The sequence below is a fragment of the Castor canadensis genome, chromosome 16, assembly GCF_047511655.1.
Source record: "Castor canadensis chromosome 16, mCasCan1.hap1v2, whole genome shotgun sequence".
Lineage (NCBI taxonomy): Eukaryota > Metazoa > Chordata > Mammalia > Rodentia > Castoridae > Castor > Castor canadensis.
In genome coordinates this window covers 73670578-73696624 of record NC_133401.1, presented here as the reverse complement: position 1 = coordinate 73696624, position 26047 = coordinate 73670578, and the positions used below count along the sequence as shown (strand labels likewise).

The following is a 26047-nucleotide window of genomic DNA, read 5'->3' as shown; positions in this document are numbered from 1 at the left end:
CATCTTTAGGTCAAAGGGCAGTTAATGAAATGCTAGGCAGGTTTACTCATGTCTGTATGGCTTAATGATTAAGAACAAAATTTAAAAGTCAGAAACCTGGAATCTAAGTACACTTAACTGCCCCAAGCCTCAGGTTCCTCTTCCATGAAAGGGGTTAAAAAAACCAGCTGCCTCAGTGGTTTGGCAAAGATTAAATGCTTGTGAGAGCTTGGTTCAGAGTTCTGCCACACAGCAGATTGTCCAGAAAGCTTAGGTAATGTCCTTAATGCATATCTAGGCTACTTTTCAAAGTTCTAATGCTCATGGTACCAATCCTTTGTGAGAGACAAGAGTTAGTGGTTTTTTTAATTTAATTTAGTTTTTTTTTTAATCAAATGAGGAAATCAAAACTTGGAGGCATTCTGTAACTCTCAGGATTATCCAGCTTTGTGAATGGTAGGACTTGGATCTGAAGCCAGTCCTCCTTCAAGTATTCTCTTGCCATTCCTCTGGAAGATGTCATCTGAGTCATTGTTTCTGGTAGCATGAAATAGTTAGTGCTTCACATTCTTGCTAAATTCAGCTTGCTAATGGTGAACTTGGTAAGAGGACTGGTTGAGGCTAAAGACGATTAGAGTACAGATGCATTCTGCCATTAGAAGGCTGGTCTTTGCTTTGGGGCTCTGCCATTGAGCCACAATCTTGCCTCTGATTTCAGTTTATTTTTTATTTGCTGCCTTATTTCCTTTGTCAAAACTAGGAGTGCAGTGGATGGCTGTACGTGGGAAAGAACCTGGAGGATGAGGGACAGTTTCTGAGGACAGCTTACTCTGTTAATCGGAAGGCACCGAGTGCTCATCACTGAGAGCTCACAGAGCCCTGAAGCTGGTGAATGTGGTCTTGCCTTATCCTCAGCAGTGCAATCCACGTGATTCACACAGTCAGGCAGAAAGGAGAAGTTGTAGCCTGAGAACTAAAACCTGCTTAGACACCATCTGGTGGGGGCCACAGCCAACCGGCCTGCCTTTTCCTTTTCCTTCAGGTCAACACCAAAATGTACCCTCCAGTTGTCATTTTAAGCCTCCTACTACTTATGACAGGTAAGTGAGTGGATGGGCTGGGGTGGTATTTGTGGAGGCTGGAGGTGGCAGAGGAAAATAGATAGATATTCCTTGAGCTTGTTGGATGGCTATGGGTTAGCCAGAGAGCCAGGATGAAATCTTACTGTCAAGAAACTTCTAATTACATAATTGATGGCTAAGTCAAGGCAAGATGCAGGATAGTATGTCACAAGCTGCCATTGTGTTTAAATAAAAAAGTGGTGAGTATGTGTAAAAGTTCAGACAAATACATGCACATAAGAAATGGTAATGTGTTTTATGGGGTTGGAGGCTGAGGTGAGAAAGTGGGGGTCAGAGGTAGAAGGGAGAGTTAATTCTTTGTGCCTTTTACAAAAAAATGTGTAATTATTTCATTTAGAAATATTTTAATTCAAAACATTTTATGAGATGGGGAAAATGTTTGAATAAACACATCTGAAATTTTAAAAACTAATCTTTGGGATTATGGGAAAAGCTCATTTTTATTATACATTGCTAGAACCTAATTATAAAAGCATATGCTATATTTGTTATTCCCAAAATGGTATTGGGCAAAACAAATGACAAGAATTCCAGTGAGACAAATATTCTTATTTGATATAACAATAAGCATTTCTCAGATTGTCAGCCTAGTCCTATGTATGACTCATCAGTGAATCTTAGATTCTTTTTCCTTATTCTGTCTTTCGTTGTTTTGCAGTGCTGGGGATCCAACCCAGGACTTGCCCATGCTAGGCTGTCACTCTACCACTGAGCTATGTCCCCAGCCCTTAGATTTCTTTTACGCACCAACTTAAAAGCACTTGTCAACTGGGTTCTCAATGTTTCTGTCCTAGAAGATGCATCTTTTAAATTTTGATTTTTTTTAGGTTATATAATTTAGGTTTCGTAAAAAAAAAAAAATTGAGATAGGGTCTCACTATCTCAAGCTCAAACTCAAGATTTTCATACCTCAGCATCACGAGTGCTGGGATCACAGATGTGTACCTTCACATCTGGTATTAATTCAGTTCTTGGTTGAATATTCTCCAATTCTGTAGTTTCAAGTCTGTAAGTGAGTCTTGATCAGTTGGCAAGCTCATCAACCTATGAGGAGGGACCTCTGCTTAGGTTTTCATTTTTTTTTTTTTGGACTGATCCTAAAGTCCATAATAAGCTTCAGCCCCTCCTGGAAGCTGAACATGGATTTCTGAAGTACACTAGACTTCTGTTTTTAAAGCAGCACTGGTTTATACAAAACATTAGCTCTGCTTTCTCGACAGGCGATGGGGGTAGTGAGGAAGTGATTGCATTTGCAACAGCAGTTTTAAAACACAATAAAAATAAAAAATTTGAGCCAGGCTTGGTGGTACATATCTGTAATCCCAGCACTCAGAAGTCAGAGGTAGGAGGATTGTGAGTTTGAGGTCAGCCTCAACTACATATCAAAACAAAAAATTAAAGAAATAAAACGTTGAAACTTAAATGTGAAAAATTGATTTTTAAAAAATGGATTTCAGCTGATATAGTGGTTAAATCTGGGAGACAAGACTGGGGCCCTGGAATAGGCAAGAGATGGGGAAGCTATATGCATATTTCCATATATCCGATACCTGGCAAACCCAGGGTGAAATACCCACTCATGTTTTACTTGAGTGTCACTTGGTTCAAACTTTTAGGAAAACCATTTGGCTATAGTCAGCAAAAGACTGGAAATAGCAGGGCCCCTCTGACTCACGCCTGCAATCCTAGCTACCCAGGAGGCAGAGATCAGGAGGATTGCAGTTTGAGGCCAGCCCCAGGCAAATAGTTTCTGAGACCCTATCGCAAAGATACTCAATGCAAAAAAGGACTGGTGGAGTAACTCAGGTGGTAGAGAGCCTGCCTAGCAAGCATGAGATCCTGAGATCAAACCCAGGTACCAAAAAAAAAAAAAAAAAAGAAGACTGGGAAATATTCCTGCCTTTATCCTGGTAATCTTTCTCATAGGGGCCTAAAAACCTAAATACCGAAAGATTTTATGAGATTATTTACAAAGGTAAAAATGAGATACAGGCCAGATATAGTGGTACAGGTCTATAATCCCAGCCCTTAGGAAGGGTGAGGCAGAAAGATCTCCAGTGGAGGCCAGCTACACAGCCAAGTTCCAAGCCTGGGTTATAGCGTGAGACCCTGTCTCAAAAAATGAGACAGACAGAGAGAAAATGACTATCATTCAGCAGAGCAAATTGTTTTTTTTTTTTTTCTTTTTTTTCTGCGGTACTGGGGTTTGAACTCAGGGCCTACACCTTGAGCCCCTTCACCAGTCCTATTTTTGTGATGGTTTATTTTTCTAGATAGGGTCTTGAGAAGCTGTTTGCCTGGGTTGGCTTTGAACCATGATCCTCTTGATCTTTGCCTCCTGAGTAGCTAGGATTATAGGTGTGAGCCACCAGCACCCAGCTAGCAAATTGTTTTATTCACAATTGAATTCATTAGGTAATTGTTGATAAATATTCTACCTGAAAAATGTGCCTAGTATTAAAATTTTAAAATTCAAGCTATCAGGTCTGAACAGAAAAAAAAAGAAAATATATAAAGTAGTAAAAACAACATTTTAGGAAAATATGGAGGCCTTATTCTCTCTTTCTCCTGTCTTTACTTCAGGTGCTGTAGTTTCTCTTCCGCCAGTGAGAGGAGTGGTCGGTCAGCCTGTCACACTGCCCTGCACTTACTCAGTGACTTATGAGGGGGGAGCTACAACCATGTGCTGGGGCCGAGGGATCTGTCCTTCCTCGAAATGCACAGATGCAGTTGTCTGGACGGATGGATATCGGGTCACATTTCAGAAGGCATTGCGGTATAAACTGAAGGGGCAGATTTCACGTGGGAACGTGTCTTTGACCATAGAGGACACCGTGGAGGCTGACAGTGGCCCTTACTGTTGCCGGATTGAGCTCAGGGGCTGGTTCAATGATGTCAAATTCAACCTGATGTTGAACATTGAGCCAGGTAAGCTTGTCTTATCTCCTTTGATTATTTCATTAACTGAGTTTTCTGTTTGGTATTAATTTTCCTTTTTCCTGAAATGGGGGAAGGCAAGGTTTTTATAATCCCATTTGCCAATTCAACACTTGCTTTTGAGAAACAGAATAACTTTAATTTGTGTTGATGAAGTCTTAAGACCAACCTTGATTCTAGGCCATGGCTAGAATAGGCTAAATTTGGACTCAGACAGGCTTCTTGGGCCACGAAATAGCATTCACTGTTCCACCTGAAATATAGTGAATAGTTTTACCAAGCTGAATTTACTTAAAGAACTGCACCCCTTCCTCTGAGGTTTTGCCTTCGAAGAATGTTAAAATGTCCATTCTTGACATTTTAAAAGCATAATGGAGTTCAAACCTGAAAAGCAGGTAATACAAAGTACTGCTGTGTAGACAGACACCTGGTTTCAAGAGCCCTAAAACTCAAATTGTTGAAAAAGTTATGTATTTCTACTACCTCCCCTATCCTTCCTCGGATTTTTGAAATATAGCTCATATATCACAATGCTGTCTTAAAAATTAAAATGACCTGATACAAAAGCTTTTACCTTTCAACAACTGTTTGCCAGTTGCTTGTAAGATGTTCACACACCAGAAATCTGAGAACATTACATTTTCCTTCCTGATGTGGTCATCCTGACTTTCCTCATGATTTTATCCAACAGGGACAGATTCATGAAGGTTTCCTGGCTTCTGGTGCTGTTTCTTAATAAATTTCCTTCTACTAAGGTCTTCTATTGACAATAGAACCCAATAGTAACTGGTCTAATTTTTTTTAAATTAAAAGAACATTCTTTTGCAATCTCTTGGCTTTGGGGCTTGGTTTGTTCCCTTCTAAAGGCAAGCAAGATGTGGCTAATTCTGTTTGAGTAAAGTGCTGACTCTAGGGAAACTAAGTCTGGAAGGCAGTTTAGGGAAGCCCAAAGAAGCTGGCTACACAGTGTGCTGAAGGAAGATGTGGAGAAACAGCTCTGGAGGCAGTCGGTAGGGTATGTGACAGCCTTCTTGGAGTTGTGAGATTATGTTATTGATCTGGTTGGATTTTTAAAACTGGCATAACATAAAACGAATAGAAGCTTTTGTTGTGCTTAGACATTCTTACAAAGACACCGCTTAGTCTAGTCAGAAAGTGAGTCCATCTCTGAGCCAAAGTGACTTTGAGCACCCTTTTCTAACCAATTCTTCGAGTTTTCTTGTACTTTAAGTACGCTGAGTTTACTATTCAGCTGTCCCCAGGTCATCTCTCACCAGTTCTTTCTATCTTTGTAGTTTTCCTGTCTTCTCAGTGGGAAAGCACCTAAGTAAGAAAAGCTTCTGAGCTGGCTTTCTGCTGCTTTGTGTCTGCTATGACACTCTGACCAGTCTTTTGGCATGCTTGCTTTTTTCTCTGGGTCAGATTTTGAACTGTGGAGGGAGGGGTTGGATTGTGTTCAAGCTTCTGGCTGTCCATTAGATCAGGGTTACTATAGCCCAGGGGCAGCTCAGATGCTATTACAGCTTTCTATAAATAAAGTTTTATTGGAACATAGCCACCCCCATTTACATGTTGTCAGTGGTTACTTTCAAACCAACGCAGGAGAGTAGTTGCTATAGAAACCACACGTGTTAGGTCCCCAAGCCTAAAGCATTTACTGTCTGCAGACAAGTTTGCTGACTTTTACATTCACTAATTGCTTTCAGCCACAATTTTTTTCCTTCTTCAAGGGAAAAATTAGCTCGATTCCAACTTAAATTGTATCTTTCATAAACAAGACTTTTCAAACCAATTGTTCCCTATTTCTGAGGTTTTATTATATAGTTAGTAGAATTAAGTTTTAAGAAATCAGCTTATAGGGGAAAAAATGTGCCTGCTGACTAAAAACTATGCATTTATGCTTGGTTCACTCCTTCATTGGGTCTGCTTTTGTGCCAGCCACTCTGTTTCAGCTCACGCTAGTCTTGGATCTCTGAGGACCTCTGAATCCTTCAGTAAGACATTGGGATTCCCATAGCACTTCTGACTGTCACTTTGTGAATTATAGAACTTCCCTCATCAAAAATCCAAACTCCTCAATGCTACAAGATCTGCAAGTTTTCGAGCATTTTGAAGTGATTCTCCAAGTGGAAAATTCCACTAATTCCAATTTCTTATGACAAAGTCTGACCCAGAATTTTAATGAATAATTTTAACGTGTTTGAAATTATTTTAGTGAGCATCAAACTAAATGTACAGTTGCCAGAAACCTTGTTACAGTTTAACGCACCCGAACAAAAATGTCATGCACTTTATGTTACATAAACTTACTTTGAGGCTATGTGTATGAAGTGTACATGTATGAAGCACAAGTGAATTGTATGTTGAGACTTGAGCTACATTCACAAGCCATTCGTTATTTATATGCAAGTATTAAAAAAAATCCAAATTCTGAAACACTTCTGGTCCCAAGCATTTCAGATAGGAGACACCCAACCTGTGTCTCTTAGGTGGGAAAAAACCTTAGGAGTCTTGTCTGCCTTCTATGCGAATGTGTAACTCCTTTGTGCTGCCCTTACCTGGGATTGGTGAAACTTGCTGGGCCTGGGATCTCTGTTTAACTCAGTCTCTGTTTTCAGGTCTGAGAAGAGAACAACAGTAGGCTCTGTAGACCTGTCTCATAGAGATGCTTGTGACAATAGGTGACTCTGATGTGCATGACTGATTTTTTAAAAAGTGTTCATGCAGGTGTGAAATCTCTTCTTACCTCCCACATAATCGGTGCTGGCACTTTCTTTCTTGGTGAACATGGCTCCAAAGCTCTCCGCCACCAGATTCTAGTTGATCAATGACAAAGAACACACGTTCAGGTTCTTTGGGGGCCGTGTCTTATCAGTGTGCTAGGTTCAGTTCCAGAACCGGGCTCTTGTTTCTTGTTGCTTGATTAATCCTCGCTTTCATATTCGTTTCTAACTTCAGCCAGCGTCACAAGCGTTGCCATGACAACCAGCGTTTCTACTTCTCTTCCTCCAACGCCAGCACACACACAGAACCACATGACAGGTAAAACAGATGCATTTTGGAGCCCAGAGGCCTTCGAATGGGAGCTGTAGACCATGCAGAGCACGGTGAAAAGACAGAAGTACACTTTAGGAGAAAGTTCTTAACTGAATCTCAAACATGGGCTTCACAAGGACTACGATCCTCCTTTCCCTCAAGTTATGCACACCTTTTGCAGGTATAAGCATTTGAAGAGGGAGGGTCTCCATTCTCTGCTGAATCAGATTCCAAAAGGGGTTCGTTATTAGCCAGAAATAGCTGGACCATTGATCTAGGACACCTGAGGGAGCTGGTGAGAATCCAACCTAGCTGGGGAACAGCTTTATGATGTAAAAGATAGGGAATGGCAGAAGACAAGAGTCAAAATAATGAGGTTCTAAACTCATTGAGTCCACCCTGAAGTCGGGCCCTCCAGGGGATAACATTTTAAGGAAGCTAACACTGTTTCCTGGGTACCAGGTGCCATGTTGCATGTTTTCCAATATTTTCTCAATTATTAAATATCTATCCTAGGTGAGATCCAACCCGATTTTATAGTTACAGGAGCTAAGACACACAGTCAGAAAATTCATGTTGAATGTCTAAAGATTTAAAGAAAGTGGTTGAGAGTCATCCACTGTTAACTTGAATTTAGGGGCCAGTACTTTTTAACTACTGGGTCATGCTTCCATCATGAACATTGAATTTTAAGTTTGGATGGAGTTGTCCCATTTTGACATCCTACCTGAAAAAGACTATAAAATTATTAAGAACACTGTTTTGCTTCAAGCGTTCTTTAATTTATTTATACAGCATGGACCTTGCAAACGATGCTCTTTATACTGATGATGAAAGTAGGCACTGAATTTATAGACTCTGGGGACTTAGAAGGTACATACTTACGTTTTTGATGGATGCTACATGGTTCATACTTCAAATTCCCAACAGATAAGAGTTTAGATTTACCACACATGGCAAATAACTTGACTTGCAGGTGGGGAAATAACTTGTCACTCTAGAGGACACGTTTAGGTTCAAGTCTTCTATTTTCAGGATTAAAGAGAGAACTTTTAGTGGAGCATCTCAAAGCTTCCTGAACTCCTTTGGCCCCTTGGAGGTGGCTTTGGATTTGGAGGAGACACAGAAATGTCACAGCCTCTTAGTTAGGAAAGTCTGATGAAACATATTGATTTTCCTTGGCTCCAATTGAATCATGGCAATATTTAACCAGGAGGAATCTGAAGGAATAGATTATAAGCAGGGTTTGGAAGAGAGGGCTTTGGGATGTGAATGGAATTGTAGAGCATAAAAATGTGCAGGAAAAATAGCATTGTTCCAGGCAGCTGCACATGCTAGAGAATCTGTTAGCCTTTCTCAATATGGATTTATTATTATTATTATTATTATTATTGTTTTTTGGCAGTACTGGGTTTTGAACTTAGGGCCTTGTGCTTGCTAAGCAGGCACTCTACCACTTGAGCCACACTTGAGCCCTTTTCTGTGTTAGTTATTTTTTGGATAGGGTCCTGGATGTGATCCTTTCTAGTTATGCATCCTGTATAGCTGGGATTAAAGACCACATCCAGTTTATTTGTCGAGATGCAGTCTTGTTAATTTTTTGTCTGGACTGGCATTGAACTGGGATCCCCCTATTTCTACCTCTGGAGTAGCTGAGATTACAGATGTGTACCACCACTCCTGGCAATTTAACATTTTAATACTTAGTTTGTACCTACTAAGGTGACAGATTCATGACCTTGGTGTGGAGAACATGAATAAGTTACTGATCTCACTTAAAGCTTAGATTTATTTATTTTTGTTTGTTTGGGTTTTTTGCCATACCACCAGCCAAGCTGAGATTTAGAACAGAAGTATTGACTCATTGTGTCCGTAAGGCTACTGGGGAATGGTAATTTGGGTCTTATTTTTATTCTGATAGCTTCCTAAAGAGTTTTAGAGTTGTGCTTTCCAGTGTAGGAAGGAGGTCATCACTCTAAATAATATAATGTTAGGATATCCACCTCTCCCTGTGCTTATGCTTAGCTGCCTAAAACGTTCATGGAACAACTGGAAATAAAGTTGTAAGAGCAGGGGTGAGGGGGGTGGAGGGTGGGAGGTGGGAAAGAAACGAAGCTCGAGACGTCTTTTTACAACCACATAGGGTACAGACTCTGACCATCTGACTCTCTTGTGCTGTCCTTGTTTTTAATGACAGCTACATCTTCTTACAGTTTTGAGCATTAGAGAAAAACAAGAAAGCAATCCAGTTCATGAGAGAGGGTAATGTTGAAAAAAGGTAAAATTATCCAGACTGTAGAGGGGAGGGCAAAACAGAAAGACCAGAGAGGCAATTAAGAAAACCCAGGATTAGGAATTCTTGTCCAGCTACCACTAGGAATTTGCTCCAAAATTCTGGGTGTTCTAAAAGCACCTTATAAAGTTATGTAAAGACCTTATAAACAGGCAAGTGACTAACTCTGAATATAAGGTGAGCTATCTGATAGGAAAATAGGATGGATTTGAAGAAAAGAAAGAGAGACATGGCCCTGTATTAGAGTTCCCAGTGGAAACATTTTGTCGAGGAATAGATGAGTCAGATAACACAGGAAACCACTCTTCCAGAAGAAATGCCTAGAATGCAGGCACAGAAGGAGCTGGGATCAGCCTCTGCCAAGATCTGTACTAAGCCTAAGACATCGGGCAATACTGTCACCTTAAAAAGATCTCAAGGAGTGAAATGGCATCTATTCTGTGTCGGTCAGTATGTACATCTTCTTGGAAAGATGTGTGGGTAATCTGGAACCTGAATAAAGCCAGGAAATCCAGATTGAGGCTGTTGTGAAGGAAGTAGGGTAGGTTAGTGTGACTCAGACCTTCTTCCCCGGAACTGAATGCCAATTGTGTTAATACAATAGAAATTTAATTGGGTGTCCTACAGAAGATGTGGTGATACAGACTTTGTGAATTTAGAGGGAGTGCAGGAATCTAGAAGAAACAGAAAGTGTGAGGGCCAAGCATGGCACACACTTGGCAACCCCAGTTATGCAGGGGGTGTAGGTAGAAGGTCCAAGCCTTGAGCACAAAGTTTGAGACCCTATCCAAAAATAACTAAAGCAAAGGAGGGAGTGGAGTGTGGCTTAAGTGGTGGAGTATCTGCCTAGCAAGTTGAAGGCCCCGAGTTCAATCCTAGCGCTACCAAAAGGTAGAACTTGAAAGTATGAACTAATTTTGTATATTGCTAAAACTAATTAAATTACATTTCCTCATGATGATGAATAACTAGAGAGCGGTGCAATGACTCAGGGGTATCTTTGGCTACATTTCTAAGAAGGGCAAGAAGTGGGTAGGTGGGAGCCAGGCCTCCTGAGGAAGTCTGAGTGAGGCACTGTGAGAAGTTGATGGTGATTTCTGATTTTAGTTTTGTTTTCTATTTCTGTTGGGGAGAGGGTAGATTTTTTCCCTCCACAGATGAAACACAGTTCTTCCATTGTTTTCATTCTAGTCGCTACATCACCTTCTCCAACTCAGCCAACAGAAACCCAGTCTACCACAGGGCAGGAAACATGGGCGCAGCCCACCAGCTCCTCGCTGCTTTCTTGTACAACAGGTAATTACATTCTCTTCGCTGAACCCCTGGGAGAATTCAGATCTTGATAACATTGACCGCGTTGAGCGCACACACGAGTGTTGGTTGTTGGCCACTCATGTCAGCTATGTGACTTGTACCAACGTCTTCCCTCTCGGAATCTGTTTCAGCATTTGTGAAATGATTGTAATACCACCGACAGTGCTTATGAAGATGAAATGAGGTGAAGGATTTAGGTAAAAAGGGGGAAAGGGACAGTGTAATAACTGCTACTATCATTACTCAGTGTTTAGAATTTGGAAGATTGGCACAGGTAGCTTGGATGACATGGGAACACAACTCTCTTTTGCCACCACGACTCCAAGCTTATTACTGGGGTTGACCAGGGCCTTAAGACGATCAAATCCATCCTTCTACACTACACTATTATTCATGCTTCCTCCAAGTTCCAGACCTTAAATACAGCAGGTGGCTCCTCGCTCCCTGTCAAGCACGTTGGAGGTGCACAGTGACCTGAATGCTTATGGCCCATAAAGTCCTGCCTTGCCATCTGACCCGCAGAGCTGTAGTAGTAAATGGTGGGGTATCTGAGAGGGAATTAGGTCATGAGGACAGAGCCTCATGAATGGGAGTCATTCCTTTGTAGAAGAGGCCTGGGGGAGCTTTTGTGTCTTTTCCTCCACTTGGGGCTGTATAGAAGGCACTGGAAGGGAGCCCTCCCCAGATATCCAATCAACCTATGCCTTGATCTTGGATTTCCCAGCCTTTGGAACGGTGGCCAAGAAATTTCTTTTGTTGATCAATTACTTAGTCTAAGATATTTTGTTATAGCAGTGCAAATGGACTAAGAGGTCACTCTGAGATCCTGATTCTCACTGCAAATATTCTGTCCCATTGTCCAGATTCTGGGTGGTTTCCATATGCTCTTCACTCTTTTGAAATGTAGAGTGAGGCCCAGTGCAAGGGCTCACACCTGTAATCCAGATATTTGGGAGGCGGAGATCGGGAGGATCATGGCTCCAGGACCACCCCAGTGAAAAGTTAGTGAGACCTCATCTCAACTGATAAAGTAGGATATAGTGGTGCACATCTATTGTCCCGGCTATGCAGGATGTACAAATAGGAGGACTGTTTGAAAAACAGCTAAAGGAAAAAAAAAAAAAGGCTGAGGGTATGGTGTGGCTCAAGTGGTAAAGTTTCTACCTGGCAAGTGTGAGGCCCGGAGTTCAAACCCAAGCACCTGTGAAAATAAAAGGAATGTAAAGTTGACCTTGATGCCTTCCAGCTGAAGCTCTGTTAGCCACAATAGTAATTTTCAAGTGCTCACACGTGGAACCCCATGTGATTCAGAGCTGGCTTTGTGTCCTTGTCTCCACACTGCATCTGTAGGAGGTCAGGCCTTGTGGGACCCTGAGTGTGAATGAGTCCTCAGGAGCTGCCAGCCTGGGCTCCCCACCCCCATATGGCCTACTTTTTGCTAAGCATTCCTGGAAACTGGTTAATTTAAAATGGACCTGCAGTGAGATTCACAGAGCGACACATTCAGTAAGGATTAGGTAATGGTGACATTTGGTTTTGAAAGTGAAATCCTTGGTGAACTGTTCCCAGGCACAGAAAAATGAAAGAGAAAAACACAAGATACCAGCAGTAGGAGCAGCTGCATGCTTCTCTTTTAGGGTGTGAGGGGGAAGAAAGTAGGAGCAGGGGGATCATTCTCTAAAATAACATGTCACCGAAACCTGGTGAGGGTAGAGCTTTCCAGAGAGGAACAGACATTGGAGCAGCTGTCTCCCCAGGATTTGCATGGCTGCTAGCAGGTTGGCTGTGCATCTGAGGCTCCCAGGCCAGGTCCTCACTGTGCCCCATCAGTCTACAGTTGGCAAAAGCTTCACAGACGCAAACAATGCTAGGCCAGGAAGGGACTTGAGTTGTCATACGGCCTGCCACCCGCCCGTGACAGATGCATGTGCCAGGAAACTTGATCTCATTTGAAGACTGTGGTTTTGTTACTGCCAGATTGGGAGAACCTATAGTTCTGCTTTGGAGACAAACAGATCCCAATTCAGTCACCAGATATTAGCTGGATGATATTTGGAAAGTGAGCTGTGTCCCTCTCCCCTCCTCACTACTCCTTCCATCAAATGCTACCTCTACTACTACCAGTCAAAACAATGCTCATATTCTCCAACACAGTATTGCGTGCTTTATATGCGTCATGCAATTTAATGTGAAAATTAAATGTGTACTAACAGCTTATAGTTCAAAATGACCCTAACTAGAAGTATACGTGTTTATGTGTACACATACATACATGAGCACATTCCCATGCAAATACACTATCTACATATACCTGTGTGCTTATGCAAAGGACCTTGTGTAAAAAGGTTGCATTGCTAATGGAGATTGGCAGCACTGAATTCAATTAATTCGACTCAAGTCTAGGCTGTTTTCACTGTGTTACCCAGTCCTGTTCTTGAAAGTCTTACTTAAGGTCATAACACAAGTCACAAACGAGCTTAGACTCTAGATATTGCCTTTGGCTCTAGGACATACTCTAGAGTGAGTAAAATGTAGACACCGTAAAGTGAATATTTAGAGGGGTTATTCACCCAGTTTTATTTGTGTTGGGGCTATGTATAGGCTGGCTTTGCCAATAGTTAGGGCCCCTCATTGACCTATAGAAATTCACTTCGGTTGGAGTGTGATTTATGTGGAGGGAATGAGCAGACACGCCTGTCATTTGCCAAAATTGGAAGCTTGTTTGATTATTTGATGTCTGTTTCTTTATCTACAAAATGGGATTGAGGTTAGGATGTAAAATGGGATTGAGGTTAGGATGTAAAATGGGATTAAGGTTAGGATGTAGAATGGGATTGAGGTTAGGATGTAAAATGGGATTAAGGTTAGGATGTAAAATGGGATTGAGGTTAGGATGTAAAATGGGATTGAGGTTAGGATGTAGAATGGGATTGAGGTTAGGATGTAAAATGGGATTAAGGTTAGGATATAAAATGGGATTGAGGTTAGGATGTAAAATGGGATTGAGGTTAGGATGTAGAATGGGATTGAGGTTAGGATATAAAATGGGATTAAGGTTAGGATATAAAATGGGATTGAGGTTAGGATGTAAAATGGGATTGAGGTTAGGATGTAAAATGGGATTGAGGTTAGGATGTAGAATGGGATTGAGGTTAGGATGTAAAGTGGGATTAAGGTTAGGATATAAAATGGGATTAAGGTTAGGATGTAAAATGGGATTGAGGTTAGGATGTAAAATAGGATTGAGGTTAGGATGTAAAATGGGATTAAGGTTAGGATGTAAAATGGGTAGTATATGGTACTTGGTAGGAAGAGAATTCTGTGATTTGATCTAGAGATGCCTAGGAAGGACAAAAGCCAGTATAAAATCAGTAGTTCAAAAACACTTTGAAAAGCTGAATGTTCAAACTTTGAGATCAAGGCATCCTACACCATATGAGATCTTAATTCTTACATGGTGTAAGCTACACGGGTCTGTGGCTAACATTATAGATATTACCTAAAACGCTTTGGGTTTGAGTTGGCACAATGGCACAGTGAGGAGTTTTGGAATCATGGTAGATTTTACTCACGTTCGGAGGGTAATGTCAGTGTAAAGTCCATTCTGAATTAGGTGCTTCTGGTCTTTGGTTGTGCACGTGACCTTGGAGTTTTCGTCATTCTTACCTAGAATGAAAATACTGATTACTTTGACATCTTAACTTGTTCATGAGTGAACTTCGTTGATTCCCCTAAAATTGCAGGCAAAACTTCGTGTGTACCTGCATTTTTGCCCTGAAGAAAAAAAAAAAACCCATCCATTTTCAAAGAGTCCATGATAAAAAGAAACATTTTCATAGGATAACTTAGTGAAATGTTAAGAGCTTGTTATAACTCTTGGAATGCTTACAGCATTCAGTCAGATTATTATTCAGCTTTTTATTCATTACCAGAAGGCAAGGTGAATATATTTAGTGTCTGCAGTGAAAATCCAATATTTTTTGTAATTCTAATTAATTTTCCTTCTTGTCAAACAGATGGGAATGGCAACATGACACAGCCTTCAGATGGTGGCCTTTGGCATAGCAATCAAACGGTAAGCATAATTCTCCTTGTTTTATTAGCCAGACTCACGTGTGTGTCTTTCTGGAAGCAAGTTGCCTTTAGGGACTATTTTAGGAAGCCCAGTTCACAGATTGATTTTTTTTTGTCCTCATAAAAAGAATAAAAGAATTTGACTTAAAGAGGATGTTTTACTTTGAAAATTCATTTAGGTGGACCAGTTGTTAGAGATGCCTACTAAGTGATATTTTATGAAATAGCACAAATAAACATACACACACAGACTACACAGACTTTCTGATGACCAAAACTGGGAAAAAATGAGCTAATTCAAGGAGAACACATTAATGTAACATATCATTGAGGACTTCCATTACCTATAGAGAGACAGCACACTTGGAATCAATGGGATGGAGTAGTAGCTATCCTAAACAAGAACAGAATGTAAGTAAAAGAGTGCTCACATACAGATGGCCCCTTATTATCATTTTTCCAACAAATGACCATACAAATTCTGAGAGTACTAATGACATTTTAATATAAGCTTCCTTGATTCTGCAGGATATTTTCTGTAAGTGATCTTGAGAAAAATCTAAGGGACCCCGGTCTCATGACATATATCACAGTTTCATCTTTACATATAGGTTAGACAAGTTTATCTTTTGGCTCCTGGAGAAGCAACCTTGTTTTAATATGTGCAAATAACTTGGAAGAAAAGAATAAAAAGAGTCTGAGGTCAGAGAAGATTCCTTTTGATTGCAACTTGTGAGAAATGATAACAGAGCTGGGTGCCAGTGGCTCATGTCTGTAATCCTAGCTACCCAAGAAGCAGAGATCAGGAGGATTGCAGTTCAAAGCTAACCCTGGACAAATAATTCGTGAGACCCTATCTAGAAAAAAACCTTCACAAAAAAGGGCTGGTGGAGTGGCTCAAGGTGTAGGTCCTGAGTTCAAACCCCAGTAATGCCAAAAAAAAAAATTAACAGAGCCATCACAAGAGAAATTCAGGGCTGGGGGTGTAGCTCAATAGTAGAGTGCTTAGCGCCCAGGATGTACACAGCCTTCAGTTCATCCCCAGCACTGGAAAAATAAATAAATCCAAAAGCTTAGGCAAGGCAGGGCGTATTTAGTGTAGGGCAAATATATTCTGACCTAGTTTGTCAACTTGCTGGGCTCTATCTTAAGAGGATTGAAGAGACACATGAAGATGTATGAGAAAGGACAGTCTGGTGTCAGTCCCGGTCATGAATGTGTGATTAGAATAACAAATGTGATCTTAATAGGAAGCCACCAGCTATTTAGTCATTAAGCATGTCTACATATTACCAGTAAAAGTGCAGTCAATGCCCTGCCTTAGTGACCTAGGAAGATGTGGGTTACCATAGATCGTGAAAAAACCAACCTTTGTTTTTTTTTTTTTTTGTGGTACTGGAGTTTGAACTCAGGGCCTTCGTCTTGAGCCACTCCACCAGACCTTTTTTGTGATGAGTTTTTTCAACATAGGGTCTTTTGAACTATTTGCCTGGGGCTGGCTTTGAACTGCTATCCTCCTGCTCTCTGCCTCCTGAGTGGCTGGGATTATAGACATGAGCCACTGGTGCCCAGCTAAATTGATCTCTCTCTCTCTCTATCTCTCTCTCTATATATTTTTATTTTTTGGCAGAACTGAGGTTTGAAGTTGGGACCTCACACTTGCTAGGCAGGCGCTCTACCATTTGAGCCACTTCACTAGCACAAACTAGGGCATACAGGCTTCATCATCATTACTATTTTTTTTGGATGTACTGGGGTTTGAAGTCAGGGCTGCATGCCTGCCAGGCAGGTGCTCTACCACTTAAACTATGCTGCCAGCTCAGAAAAGGCAACTTTAAACTGAGAGAGAGAGAGAGAGAGAGAGAGAGAGAGAGAATCTGTCGAGAGATAGGTAACATATACAGAGTTTAGTAATTGTTTCTGTTAAGAAAAGCTGCTTGCCGGCGCCAGTGGCTCACGCCTGTAATCCTAGCTACTCAGGAGGCAGAGATCCAGAGGATCATGGTTCAAAACCAGCCTGAGCAAATAGTTCACGAGACCCTGGCTCAAGGTGAAGGTGAAGGTCCTGAGTTCAAGCCCCAGTACTGCAAAAAAAAAGCTCCTAGAAGGCTAAACTCAAAAAGTACTCAAGGCAGCGTGGTTAGTAGTGCTTCCTTCTGGTTATTATGAGTAATGGTTGACTTCAGTTTTTCATGTTTCTGCTTAGCTGCATGTTACAAAATAAACATGCTGCATAAGTTGTATAATTTAAACATGAAAACAAAACTTGCCTCCTGCCATCCCACTATCCGTCTACCCACTCTTCTTCTCTCCCATGGATAAGGTTATCGATAACAGCACAGTTGTCTCTTCCAGACCCTGGCCACGTCCTTTCTAAGAAAGGGTGACTCACAGTGCAGTGGAAGTATCTAGAGGCACTTTGCACAAGAACTCTATTCAATATGCTGTTTGTAGACACAGAAAAAGAGGTTCAGAGAGGCTAAGTAACTTGTCTATGGTCACCCAGCAATCAAGTAGACTCTCTGGAGTCAGAGATTAAACTCTTACCCAGGAAAAGACTTGCTCCTTCTCTCTGTTCACCCACTTCCTTCCTGTTAAAATACCTGTCCCATGGGATCACTTGTGGTCCAGGGTTAAGCTATGAAAAGGGGCTTACTAAGATACCTGGCCTGGCTCAGGCTTATTCTAAGGGGTGGTGACCCCTTAGGTGTCTTGGAGAGATCTGAGCACAGTTCTGCACTTCTATCTGGTCACATGGCACACTGGCCAGCAGCTACTTCCAGGCAGTTTTATAAAGACATGAAATCTTGAATTACAATTTGTTTAGTTTTTGTTTTTTAATTTAATTTTTTTTAATTGCATTTTTTTTAGAACAAATAAGGTCTATAATCAAAGACCAAATTCAATGACTGAGCACATTCAGCAGATCAGGTCAACTTATATATGATCAAAAATATTTTCAATATCATAAGATTATGTGTTTATAGAAATAGCCGATTGACTTTTAAAATACCTTAACACTTTTTAAACACTTTAGTGTACAGTTTGAATTTTGGCAAATATATACACCAATGTAAATACCACTCCAGGCAAAACAAAAACACTTCCTAAAATCCAGTTTGAATTGTGTCCTCAGATCACTTTACCTTACCCTCACATTCTAGAAGTAGCCAAGGGCCAACACGGATGAATGTATTGAGCTAAAGTACGTTAGAGATATTTTGTGTTCATAAAATATGTGCTTTTTCAAACGTGCCATTGTCTCCTCAGCAACTGTTCCCAGCACAAAGCCCATGGATGACCACCACGCAGGCTGTCTCTATGGGCATAGCGGTTTCTGCCTTGGTGTTGCTCATTTTGGTTGTCTTGGTTATCACAAGTAAGTCATTTCTTATTTTATTTATTTATTTATATGTGCATACAATGCTTGGGTCATTTCTCCCCCCTCCCCTCCCTTACTCCCTACCCCACCCCCTCGATACCTGGCAGAAACTATTTTGCTCTTATCTCTAATTTTGTTGTAGAGAGAGTATAAGCAATAATAGGAAGGACCAAGGGTTTTTGCTAGTTGAGATAACACACATGCACAGGAAAACAAGTAAGTCATTTCAAGATTGTTCCCAAGGGAAAGAGCAAGGGCCCTACAGCAGTCAGGTAACCCCATGATTTCACATGACTTCCCTGCATCCCCAAATCCTCACCTCCAAAATGCACGCTGTAAGCCCCTCTAGGACCAAGGATGAGTTAATGGCCAACAAAACTCTGAAACTGATTTCTGCTGCCCTGGAATCATAAGCTGGATCCCATTTTTGTCCCCATGGTTGATACTGTTAAAAGTTCTAGAACAACTACTTAGCAGAAGAGGGAAATGAAAGTTTGGAGGGGAAACTTCGCATGAATGACTAGAAGAGAGGTCTTCAAACACCAGTTATCAAGGCTGCAAGCCCCTCTTCTGCCGGGGGTGTGTGTGTGTCTGTGGTGTGTGGTGTTTCTCATGTATCCCTATGAAAGAACCTCAGTCATCCATTTTGCAAGACACTGCACACGAGCCCATTACCAATCTGTTCATGCATCTGGGCAGAAAACGGTTAGAGCACTTGGCAAATTTGAGGAAGTTCTTCCTAATTATTTTGAACTTAGCTGGACAAATGATTATTTAGAATTTAGGCAAAACAGCTAAAATATGATTACCTCCTTAACAGAAACACTTATTTATTATCCCTCTTAAACAGAGGAACTTCTGGGAATATAAAATGTGACAAAAGTATAAGAGGTCTTTGACCTAGGTGACCCTCAGTGTGGGACCTCATGTCTTACTTAGCCTAGGACAATCCTGGCTTATGGATTATTTAATTTAAAAGATAATATTGAAGAAAATTTATCTTTCATTTAAAAAAATGAAAGCTTATTTAACAATTTTGGCAAGTCATGATATGTGGGTGAATATACCAAGCTTTTAATGAAAATGAGTTACTGAGCAATAAAGAGCTTCCTTGGGTTCCACAGACTCAAACAGGCATGCAGGAAGGATTACCCAAAGAAGGGTTAAGGAATAATAAAAATAACACACTTGATTGGAAGATGATTGTCAAGTCTTGCTGACATGTTTCATTTTCTCTTAACTCCACCCCAATTCAGAGTATTTCTATGCCAGAAAGAAGACACAGTCACTAAGGTAAGCGTGAAATGATGGGTGTTTTATCCTTTGAGCTCCCACTCTTTGTTTCTTTGGCAGTACTGGGACTTGAACTCATGGCCTCATGCTCACTAGGCAGGCACTCTACCACTTGAGCCACTCTGCCAGCCCTGAGCTCTCTGTCCCTTTCCTCTTTTTCTCCTAAACTGTCCTATACCTTGGACCCTGAAAATCTAGTTTACCGTACCTCCAGTGATATTTCCAGCCTGCTGTATTTCCCTACGGTTGTGGCAGAACTGGTACAGAAGGGCACCTGGATCCTAATTTCTTAGAGCAAAAGAACTGAATTGTAATTTTGCTTGATGGAGCTATATATTGAATGAGTTGTTTTGATCTGTTCTTTCATTTTATTCAATGTTATTGAGTGTTTATCAGGTACCTAGTGGAGTCCAAATTGATGAACAAAACAGGCAGAGAACACATAAGCAAATACACAGGGTCCTTTATAGTGCTTCCACAAAGTACCATGGGTACGATAGAGGAGGGTGGTGGGTTATTTGAGTGAGCCCCAAGGGAGCAGAAGATTGGTAGGGCAAGTGCCTCCATTTCTTTGCACTTCCTGTCACTCCCTATCACTCCACAGTGGCCCACTCCACTCATTTACATTAGTTATCTGGGCTGGTCAGATCTTGAGTTTACTGTATTTGTGAAGCCCTTCCAGTGCATTCTGCAGCCTAGCTAAACCTTAATCTCCTGAACTCCAGACAGTTACCTTCTCTGATGTAAGGCCAACCAGCCTGCTGTGTGTGGTTTGGATTCGTGTAAGCAAGGGCATTTTCCTATTCAAACTCCATGCTCTTCGGGCTGCCTTGCATTAATCCTAGTTCTTCACTGGGTGTTCCTCTACATACTTTTCTGTGTCTGGGTTGATTGCACAAGCCAGTCCACAGAACGTGTGTTGAACGGCATCCAGCACATTGTGAGTGTCCAGTACACATTGGCTTTCATTGTTTCAATCATGTCCTTTGTGGTAATAAACCCAGGAGGTGGCTGTTACTGTTGATCACATTTTACAGACTGGAAAACAGGTTCTGGAGGAGGAAGGGGCATCTCAGGTCTCAGTGCACAGTAGATAAAGGGCAAAATCTCAGGAACCCAGGCTCATAAATATTTTTCACTAACTGCTTCTGAAACTAGAAAGAGAATGAACTTTAGAGGTAGGAAATCAGCACTGCATTCTTTTAATTATTCAATTTCTGCTCTTATTCCAACTTATCTTTTTTAAAAGTTTCACTTTTTAGGGTCACGGTTGCATGGCATTGGCCCTTCTCTTTAGTTCCATTGTTCCTCAGCTTTTCTTTGTCTCCTGGACCTTGACTCTTTTTTGATAGCACACGTAATAATAATGCCTTTTAGTTTGGGTTTGTCAGACTTTCCTCATTATTAAGTTCAGATCACACATTTCTAAGGGGAATAATTTGGTGAAAGTAAATGTCAGTGGCTCCTGACAGGAAGCAGGCATTGTTTGGCCCATTACTGGCAATATAGACTTCAGTCACTTGATTCAACCTGGCATCTGCCAGGTGGGTAGAAGCAGTATCGGATGTGATGTGGTCAGGATGCAGACGGGTTAACCAATGAAACAGAAATGTATCATTTCTTAAAACATTGGAAATGTATTAAGTTTTTGCTCTGACCTACAAAGTTTCATGGGATTCCTTAAGAATCCATTATTCTAGATTGTTCTAGAAATGTATTTACAAAAATTAAAAGGATTCACTTTGATCACTTAGTTAAAAAGAAAAATACTGTATAAAATGCAAGTTATAAAAAAGCAAAAAAAATATGCTAATTAACATATTTTGAGCATTTCCTTGTGACATTTCCTTTTTGACAGTTAGGTGACACTGACACATTTGAGCTCATTGACACCTAAACTCATTGACACCTGTGTGACTGGCCCATTTTAAGGACCAGGGAAATGCTTCAGTGCTTATGATCATTTAAATATGTTCTTTATCTGTGGCAGAGTGGAGACTCAGGTCCACATTTTCAGTAGTAGAAAAATCACTGGCCACACTTACCAAACACTGGGTACATCGAAATGCCACCCAAGTTTGAGGTGGTCTGCTTTCTTCCCTGACTTGCACATCCTTTATTTCTATAAAACTCAAAAGTATCCATCCTTTGTGGTGACCCCAAACAACAAGGGACACGGAACAACCTCTCTTCCCGTAAAGAATGCGAAATGCAATTCATAGCACACCAGGAGTTCTCCAAAGAGTTGGTCCCTCAGTCTTCAGAGCTGACCTTTTGTGACCTTGGTGTGTGAGCATATGTGTTATAAAAGATCTAACCCCTGACTCTTGAAACTTGACTGTAAGACAGACCACCAGTACTTGTGAAGTTGTACGGTTTTACTCCATCAATATTTTCCTCTTCTGTGCCTGTGTAACAGGATGTAGACAACTAAGCAGATTTAATTACCCTTTCTTGAGTGCCACAATCCACAGTTGTAAATACACTAATTTAGTTCTTAACTACATCTGAAAAGATGCATCTGTATTTAGTTACTCAGTTTGATGTTGGATAGCTGTCTTTATAGGTCTTCCTTTTTTGTATTCTCTTTTCTGAACTCCATTCTGAGGGGGTTTTTTCTGGGTTGTTTTGGCAGTACTGTGGTTTGAATTCAGGGCCTCATGCTTGCTAGGCAGGCACTACCACTTGAGCCACCCTGCCAGCCCTTTTTTGGTTGGGTATTTTTCGAGATAGGGTCTCATGAACTATTTTCCCGGGCTGGCTTTGAACTGTGATCTTTCTGATCTCTGCTCCTGAGTAGTTAGGGTTACAGGTGTGAGCCATGCGTGCTTGGCTCTGAAGATTTTTTTTTAACGCTGTCTTACGTTTATTAAATAGACTTTTGTACAACTGAATACTCAGGGTCACATCTTTCACAACTATTTAAGACACCATTCATTTTCTAGTTTGTACGAATGGGGCTCCTAGAGTCAGGAAGACCTAATCTTGTTGACACACATAGAAATGCTCTCAAACTTGGCATGGTAAAGCACAGCTGTAATCCCAGCACATGGGAGGCAGAGGGAGGAGGATAACCATTTGAGGCCAACCTGGGCTATGCAATGGGCTCTAGGCTGGGGTACACAGCAAGACTTTGTCTCAAAAAGCAACAAAAACTAAGCAAAAGAAAATAAAACAATCGAAAGAACACAGATCAGATGTTAGACGCCATCTTGCCTTTTCCTTACATATTCAACCCTTCTTTCTGCAGTTTGGTTGCATACAACAACCCTCAAATTGGAGCTTTGCAAAGTGCAGCAAATGAGCGATGCCAAGCACAAGACAACGTCTACATCATCGAGGACAATCTTTATGTCATGGATTAACACCCAGTGACATTCTGGGTCTTACGCCTATGACTGCAGAAGTCAGCAACCAGATGTCGCCATGTCAGATGCCTTCTAAACTCCAGGACCATGTCTGTGTCCTCTGCATTCACCATGTCAGTGAATTGGACAGGGGGGCTCTATAGCTGTCCATAGGCAAACTCCTTAGTACCATCCTATTTTTATACTAAGACTAGCTCAATCTTTCCAGTCATTGCGCTATATTCTCCCAAACATGAAAAAGTTAAAATTGTGTGTTTTCATTAAATCACATAATCCTTTTGGGGCCAATCCTATGGTATGAACGCTTGCTAGGAAGTGCTCTACCACTTGGCTCACACACCCCTAGTCCTAGACCTCATAATTCTTGTATCCATCAAAGGTAGTAATCATTGGTAATATAATAAATGAAATTTTATCTTGATCACTAAAACTGTCAAGAAAATAGAATAGAATTTAAAAGTAAAAAAAAAATCTGATTTGAGATAATTTAGAAACTTTTTTTTTTTGGTGGTGGTGGTACTGGGGCTTTGAACTTTGGGCTTCACACTTGCTAGCCAGGTGTTCTACCACTTGAGCCACTCCACCAGCCACCTCTTGTTTTAATATTGTAACCCAAAGTGTTACTTTTCTTGCCTTCCCCAAGAGTTTCATATCATGAGGGCATGCAGGTTTTATTTCCTGCATGGAGAAACAGAAGTGAATCATATCAGCATGGGTATTTGTATGTTTTCTTTCTGGAAAAAGATGCATTCTTTCCTGGATTAGGATGACTGTGTCAGCTATCAGAAGAAATTGCCATAGTGAGTATGGACCAAGCACTTATGGAGGGAAGAAAATCATTTGCCATGTGGTTTAGTGCACTTGTGCTGTTTCTACTACACTTCTGCCACGGTGCTAGGCATTTCTGTAAACAACCTCTCTGTACTAATTTTTAGAATAAGTTCATTTGAGAAATGAAAGTGGAAAATCAGAGAGCATAGGGAAAAGCCTTTCTGCCTTAGAAAACTTCAGTGTTTGAAATTCTCACTAATTTCACCCAAAAGTCTAAATTCCTAAATTGCCTCCAGACCATACTTATATTTAAAATCATTTCAGAAGGGTGACAGGTCTTTTGCATATCCAATCAAGTTTGCACAATTCAATTAAATGTTTGTTTTTTCCAAGAGAGTTAAATAAAGACTTATCGCAGGGATATCTTTAGCCACCAGGATGATTGCTTGCAAGCCTAGATTTGCAAGGGGTCAGTCTTGGTTTGAGTCAACCCTGAAATAATTCATTTCTGGGGCTCAGAACTACTCATACCATAGTGGTCTATGAGGGCAGGATGCAGCTTGCTTTCAAAGGCCACATTTTCAAGACTATTCTACAAAGTCCCAGGAAATTAATAGGTCCTCAGAATGAGGGTTCTGTGGGCAAGATGGTGATGCATTGCATTCTTGGTTTGCCAAATGGGTCCAACCTGAACTGGTCTAAAAAATTTATTGTGTTCAAACTACGGTGTTTCTTAAGTTTGGGGCAACCTGCATCACATAGAGCTTTAAAATGAAAGTCCATTGTCAAGATTGGGCTGCATTCGTAAGTGGTCAGGACCCACTAGATCTGTCACTCCAGTCCCCGCCTTCCCGTCTTCTCACTCCTGATTCCTGCCTGATGCCTGCTCTATTCTTCATACTCTTCCTGGGGACTTATGATGCACATTAAAGGGTCTGGGGATCTGGTTAGCTGTCAAATCTAACGTTTCCAAAACATGCTTGAACACAGGAGCACAGTGACTAATAGCATTCTATGAAACAAAATTCCCATGGCTTAGCGGACAACACAGAGTGTACAGGATAAAGAATAGGACCTGAGCAGTAACACTACGTGGTATTAGGATAACTTGCTCTTTATGCCTTTTCTTTTTTTATCTGTTAGAGTAATCATTTTCATGCTTACCTCAGTGGACAGTGGAAATTCAATGAAATGTCACTTGTGAGCGGTCTTGGAAAAGTGAAAACACTACAGGATTCAAGTTTCCAGTTACAGTAGAGACTACAATAGCAGCTCTAGAGTTAGTAGGTCATTTAGCTGGTGTTGAATTCACAAATCTCTTGCTGTATGGTAATATTTCCTTTGGAGACAGTTGGTATTGAGTAATTTCAATATCATCTTACACTATAGAAAAATATGTTCATCACTGACAGAAAAGGGAGGAATTTAGTTTGTGGAATTTTTTTTGGATAAATACATCAGTCTCAGAGATGATATTGAATTTTGTTTTGACTTGGATCTTCTGTTCACAATTGCTGTTCCCTTATATACAGCCTGTTTTGGAATAGTAGGACACTGCTATAATTAAAACTATCTAAAAAAGAGTAATACAGGGTGAATGTAATCAAAGTATAATTATATGCATGTATGCAACTATCACAATGAAAACCCCCCACACTGTACAATTAATATGCACTAGTAAAAATGTTCAAAAAAGACTATGTTTAAACTTATGGAACTTTGCACATCTTTAAGAAGTAGCAGAACCAATCGTTCACTGATACTTGCACAGATGGAATAATTTCATGAATACCTAAAATCAAGGGACTCTTGGAGACTAATTCTTAGTTTCATTTGTATGCACACTCATTAATAAAAGCTTTGTTTCAAAACTACCTTGCCATTTTCTTGGGTTCATTAGTTAGTTTGGGCTTGGTGTCCTTTCACCTTGTTGTGATGGACTCCCAGGACCTGGTTAAATTGTGTCAAAATTTGTTGAGAATCAAGTAGAAAATGGGTACTACTCCCAGTGCTAGCCACAGAGCTGAGACCAACCCTGAGTCCAGTTCTTGAAGGACTCCAATGTAGGAGGGATGAAACACAAAGACCTTCTTTTTTGGTACAGATTAATGGTAAGGAATAAGAGAATATGGTGATGGAGCATGGTTTCTCAGTATTGGAATTTGGAGCTTGGAAAATTTTAATGTAGGGTGTCCTGCATGTTGTAAGGTGTTAGCATCCCTGGTGTCTACCCACTGCATGTGAGTCACATTCTCTAGTGACAACTGGAAATGTCTCCTGGGGGCAACACCAGCCCTAGCTGAGAACCCTTGGAACAGAAGACATCTAGGAGAACCTACATCTCAGTAGGGTTGGGGTGATTGGGCAGGTAGGAGAAGAAGAGGGTGAGAAGGGTTCAGGCTGGCAGTCAGGGGCTTTCCACAGGACTGAGAGTAGGCGCTGCTTTAGCTTGTTGTCT

At 40.9% G+C, this 26047-nt stretch overlaps 1 protein-coding gene across 2 annotated transcripts; it reads left to right on the top strand.

Annotated features, from left to right (window-relative positions):
• Positions 1 to 748: 748 nt before the first annotated feature.
• Havcr1 (hepatitis A virus cellular receptor 1) lies at positions 749 to 25463 on the top strand. 2 transcript variants are annotated; one of them, XM_074057636.1, is made up of 8 exons: positions 749 to 1079; positions 3705 to 4049; positions 7017 to 7100; positions 10579 to 10683; positions 14718 to 14776; positions 18046 to 18154; positions 19414 to 19450; positions 22701 to 25463. In XM_074057636.1, exons 1-8 carry the CDS (start codon positions 1034 to 1036, stop codon positions 22813 to 22815), a joined length of 900 nt encoding a protein of 299 aa, XP_073913737.1. In that variant the 5' UTR covers positions 749 to 1033; the 3' UTR covers positions 22816 to 25463. The 2 variants fall into 2 exon arrangements, with proteins under 2 accessions (XP_073913737.1, XP_073913738.1); XM_074057637.1 differs by lacking the exon at positions 7017 to 7100 and having other exon boundaries at positions 765 to 1079.
• Positions 25464 to 26047: the final 584 nt, after the last annotated feature.

Bases quoted from the DNA above. Each gene is read 5' to 3' on its own strand.
- Havcr1 (XM_074057636.1), top strand. From the start codon at position 1,034: ATGTACCCTCCAGTTGTCATTTTAAGCCTCCTACTACTTATGACAG. The intron at 1,080-3,704 runs GTAAGTGAGTGG...TCTTTACTTCAG, and splicing joins CCTCCTACTACTTATGACAG to GTGCTGTAGTTTCTCTTCCG. The intron at 7,101-10,578 runs GTAAAACAGATG...TTTTCATTCTAG, and splicing joins CACACAGAACCACATGACAG to TCGCTACATCACCTTCTCCA.